The sequence below is a fragment of the Phaseolus vulgaris genome, chromosome 6 (genome assembly GCF_000499845.2).
Source record: "Phaseolus vulgaris cultivar G19833 chromosome 6, P. vulgaris v2.0, whole genome shotgun sequence".
Lineage (NCBI taxonomy): Eukaryota > Viridiplantae > Streptophyta > Magnoliopsida > Fabales > Fabaceae > Phaseolus > Phaseolus vulgaris.
Window position 1 is genome coordinate 6,088,527 of NC_023754.2, and position 5,275 is coordinate 6,093,801.

The window sequence follows — 5,275 nt, forward strand, 5'->3', positions numbered from 1 at the left end:
TTAAAAATAATAGAATAATTTGAAAAGTGTTTTTTTTATATTATAAAAATGTATATTGAAAACCTTTCGGTAGAGAAGCTTTTAAATTTTTAGAAAGAGAGAAAATTGATTTTTGAAAGCATAGTTTATACTGAGTGAGTACTTTTGATTCTTGGAACATTATTTGATTACTTTCTTTGATTGTAAAAAGTTTTCTGAATTTCCACAACCTGTTTGTATCTATTGTAATTTAGGTGTAGTTGTTCTTAAATTCACTTGTTTATGATATTCTTGTATAGAAATTGGATAGGGTTTCTGATTTCTTTAGAGCAACAAGGTGTTGCTTAAGGTATAGGTCATTCTTGTAGTGTTCAAGAGTGATTGTTTAATGATTCTTGATTGTAAAGATTCTTTGTTATAGGGATATCTCAACTAGTGTAACTCTTGAGGAAGGGTGGACTAATATAAAAGATCTATGTATGTTTCTTCTACTCTTTCTATCTCTCTCTTTACATTTTTATAATGAAATTTAAGTGGTTCTTATGTGTTAAGAAATTTAATTGTTTAATTGAAGTAATCTGATAAAAATTAATTGATTAAATTTTTTTCATTTTTAGTTGTTAAAAGTATTTTCAATATGTTATTTTGATATTCTAATAAGATAATTTTTTTTTGTAAGATTTTCATTCTAGTCCTGATTTTAAAGAAATTTTTAAAAGTTCAATTCATGACCCCTCCCCCTCTTGAACTTAACCTACATTTTTAACAATTGGTATATAAAGTAGTTCTTGAAATTTATTCATGTTTCACGTCCTTGTTTTTAGAATGACGAGAATAAAGTACCTTTTGCTGATAGGCCAATATTAATAGATCACCTATGTTTGAAGGAGTGAATTAGCAATTTTAGAAAAGTTAAATTGAAGATTTTTATAGAATCAATTGATTGCGATAATCTGGATTGCAATTATTAATGGTCCTTTTATGCCTAAACATGTCATTTCTTGTTAAAAAATCATGGACGTGTCATCGTAGCTATCCTTGTTGAGAAAATTGAAATGAGGACAAAACGAAAGATCAAAGTTAATAACAAGATAATAAAGTAAGGAGAGTTCTATCAATATTTTTTCATTTTTAGTTTAACTAATTTAAAATTTGAAAATATATAAAAAAATGTTAACCAAACTTATTTCAAACGTATTCAAGAATAATCTTCCAATCATTAACATTGAATAAAAAAACTATAAAACCGTTAAGGAGAGTTCCCCAAATGTCACGATGGAATGTAATATCACAAATTCACAATCACGACCAGACTAGTTGGTCACGGGTTTAATGCGGAGAACCGGCTGAATCGGTTACCCATTGCGTTAAAAAACACGGGCTTCCCTTCCTGTCTCTTGTCGAGTTAGGTTTCCTCTGTTTTCTTCTTTCAAGCCATTGCTGTGTTGAATCAATCTCATCATCATCGTCATCATCATTCGATCTGCCTTTTGAGTTCCTCAGGACAGTAAGCTTCTCCAATTTCAAACTTCATTTCTTCTTTTAGCTTTTGCATAGTTTGTTAGTTCCAAACCTTGACTAAGCGGAATCTAGTTTCAGCTGTTTAGAGTGTGATTCTTTTATGTATGTTCTCACGGAACGATCAAATCTCACAGTTATTTAATTATGTAAGCAAATTTGCTGATTTTCATATTAAGGACTTGATTGAGTAAGCAATTAGCTTAAGAGCTCATATGTTCGTGTTTGTAAGATGTCGAGCTTGATGAGAAGCTTTTTATCTTAGTCTTGATTTGTTAGCTTTATGAATTTTGTTTTATTTTTAACAATTTACACTTGCAGTCGGATCTTCATCTATTCAATGCTAACAAACACTGATAGTTGAGTAAATCCCCAAATTAGTTCAATTAGCAGAGGGTTTTTATAATTTCGTAGAGTAAAATGTCTTGACCCAGCAACTTTAATTTTTAATTAAGGACTAATTTAGGGGTTTACTTAACAATGATTGCCCTAAACTGGGTTGTGGTTTATAAATGTGCATATAATCCCTTGCGCTAGTGACTAGCATTAACAGTGTAAATCTTTTAAATGGTATATCATCTTCTTCTGTAGCATCAACCAGGGGTCCTCTCCAAAAATGCTCCCTCTGCGTTCGCAATCACAGGTTGGAGGACTACAAACATCGCTGTCTCTTGTTTCCTCAGACCCTGTTCTGTCTCCTGATGAACCTAGATCAAACTCTGACAATATCCGTGAATCTCCGGCTGAAAGTGCAAGTTCCCAAGAAACATGGCCTACAGCTGATGCACCTACCACCAAGAAGACGGAGAATGGAAAAGCAGAGATTAATTGCCTTGAGCAGAAAGTGATTCACCGTGTTTCTAGTGCAGACAAAGTTACTCTTCAGGACATTGCCAGAGAAAGTGTCGGTACAATATGTGAAAAAATGCATCGTCTACCCGAGGAATATCTAGAAGAGCTGAAGAATGGACTTCGAGTTATCCTTGAGGGAGGGAATGGTTCGCAGCATAGAGAAGAATTTTTCATTTTGCAGAAGTTTGTTCAGGGTAGAACTGATTTGACAGCCAAGACACTGGTCAGAGCACATCGAGTGCAACTTGAAATCCTTGTTGCAATAAATACTGGAATTCAGGGATTTTTGCATCCTAGCATCAGTCTTTCACAGAATTCCCTGATTGAGATCTTTGGCTATAAGAGATGCAGAAACATAGCGTGCCAAAACCAGCTTCCAGCTGATGATTGTACCTGTGAAATATGCAACAACACTAGTGGTTTCTGCAATCTTTGCATGTGTGTGATCTGCAACAAGTTTGACTTTGAGGTGAATACATGCCGCTGGATTGGATGTGATTTGTGTTCTCATTGGACTCACACAGATTGTGCCATTCGTCAGCAACTTATTTGCATGGGCCCTTCTTCAAAGAGCGGGGCAGGACCTAGTGAAATGGTTTTCCGGTGTCAAGCTTGCAATAGGACATCAGAACTGTTGGGTTGGGTTAAAGACGTCTTCCAGCACTGTGCGCCGTCATGGGATGGAGAGGCCTTAACGAGGGAACTTGATTATGTTAGCAGAATATTTCACGGGAGTAAAGACCCTCGAGGAAGGAAGTTGTTTTGGAAGTGTGATGATTTGAAGGAAAAATTGAAAAGTAAAAAAATAGATTCAAAGGCTGCTTGCAGGGCAATTTTGATATTTTTCCAAGGTACTGGAAATCTTGTTTTTGTGCCTTTTAATATAACACTATAAGGCAATATCACTTTGCTTTTGCGTATTTGATTAAAAAATAAAATGCACCAAAACTATATATAGAAATGATAAATAATGCTGTTAGACTGCAGTGTTGCATATGTTTTCTTTGTTACATGTTTTGAAATTACTTCTGCAATGTCCAATTTTCTCCTTATTGAACCCTGAAGTTCAATTTATGAACCCATGGGAAGAAAATGGGTAGCAGTGGCACGCTATCATTATAATTATAAAAGCAGGCATCATAAATAATGTTAATGCTACAATTATAATTTCTTTCCTTTGCTTTTTAAGCAAGGGCTATTGTTTGTGTGTGTGTGTGTGTGGGGTGGGGGTTGACATGTGTGGTTGTAATATGTAAGTATGCTTTCCTCTTGTTCTAATCAATGCATATACTAATTGAAGAGCTTGAGGTGGACTCTGCAAAAGGCTTGGAAAATGGAGAAAGTGGAAGGTTGATTGCTCCACAGGATGCATGCAATAGAATTGCTGAAGTAGTGCAGGAGGCTATAAGAAAGATGGAAATAGTAGCTGATGAGAAGATGAGGATGTTTAAGAAGGCTCGCATGGCCCTCGAAGCTTGTGATCGTGAACTAGCTGACAAGTACAGGGAAGTGGCAGAGTTGAAGATGGAGAGGCAGAAAAGGAAGGTACAGATAGAAGAGCTGGAGAAAATTGTGAGGCTAAAAAATGCGGAGGCTGATATGTTCCAATTGAAGGCTAATGAGGCTAAACGAGAGGCTGAGAGGCTTCAGAGGATTGCTCTTGCCAAGCAAGATAAATCAGAGGAAGAATTTACTAGCAACTACCTGAAACAACGATTAAACGAAGCCGAGGCTGAGAAACAGTATCTCTACGAGAAGATCAAATTGCAGGAGACTTCTCGTGCTTCGCAGAGCAGTAATGGTGGTGACCCCTCTCAGATGCTGATGTATTCCAAAATCCATGATCTGCTGTACAGTGCTCCTCCCAAACCAGACACTCAGGGCCACCCTTTTCGGACAAATCCCTGAGATTGTGCTTGTGAATCCCTGTTATAGCGAAGTCATTCCCTTTGCACAATTATGGATGAGCCCCTTCTATGGCTATGTAATCATCAATTTTATCTGTTTTCTGTACAAGGTCTAAAATATGTTTGAAACTAGGCTTGTTCTAAGCATTATTATTATGCTTTTTGTAAGGAATTGTTGACTCTTACATATTGTCATTACTGGTAAGTTGAGTTAGATTGTTTGACGGTTATTAATTTCTCAATAAGGATTTAAAAGAGAAGAGAAGATAAATGAATTAAGTTAATGTTAGTTATAAAGAAGTTCTAATAGAAGTTCTTTTATCTATTATTTCCAAAATATGATTTTAATTTATATATAAGATAATTTTAATTTTCGGGAGACACTTAGTTTCTTTTATAAATACTTATCAAGTGTATCCAAACAATTAATATTTCAGTGAGTGGCATCAATTGCCATATAAATAATACGGAATTTCTTAAAAAAGTGCTATTAGTAGAGATGTTTAAATCCTAGAGACGAGTCTAGAGTTGCTAATTATATTTCAATTGTCATAAAATATTATAAAATATAATCATTGAAATACAATTAAATAATATATATATATATATATATATATATATTCAATTCCAACACAAAAGAACTCACGTTTTGGAAAATCTCAAAATTTAATGATCCAATTGAAGTTATAGTCACAAGTATTATAACAAAAAGCCGAGTTCAAGAGAGGGAGAAGAGAATGAATTTGACTATTGTTTTTACGGATGATTAATTTTCCTTCTTTCGAGGTGTATGTGAGTATGATAAGAATATCCCCGTTACTCAAATAAGTGATGGTGCACTTAAAGAAGATTCTCCGACACTCTAGTTAGTAAGAATACAAATGATTGTGTATAAATCAATGAATAACAAAATATATGTACTTCTTGAGAGAATTTAGGTATTTATATACTCATGGGTTTAAGTAGAGACCCAAATAAAGTGGCTACTATATAGGTCACGTTCTTCTTTATGTGTACCC

General features: G+C 34.5%; 1 protein-coding gene across 1 annotated transcript; it reads left to right on the top strand.

Annotated features, from left to right (window-relative positions):
- The first annotated feature begins 1,235 nt into the window (after positions 1 to 1,235).
- LOC137831005 (OBERON-like protein) lies at positions 1,236 to 4,486 on the top strand. The gene is made up of 3 exons (XM_068638482.1): positions 1,236 to 1,486; positions 2,089 to 3,200; positions 3,650 to 4,486. Exons 2-3 carry the CDS (start codon positions 2,114 to 2,116, stop codon positions 4,255 to 4,257), a joined length of 1,695 nt encoding a protein of 564 aa, XP_068494583.1. The 5' UTR covers positions 1,236 to 1,486; positions 2,089 to 2,113; the 3' UTR covers positions 4,258 to 4,486.
- The last annotated feature ends 789 nt before the right edge of the window (positions 4,487 to 5,275 follow it).

Excerpts from the sequence above, each read along its gene's own strand:
- LOC137831005 (XM_068638482.1), top strand. The coding sequence starts at position 2,114 with ATGCTCCCTCTGCGTTCGCAATCACAGGTTGGAGGACTACAAACATCG. Across the intron at positions 3,201-3,649 it reads AATTTTGATATTTTTCCAAG|AGCTTGAGGTGGACTCTGCA; the intron begins GTACTGGAAATC and ends TACTAATTGAAG.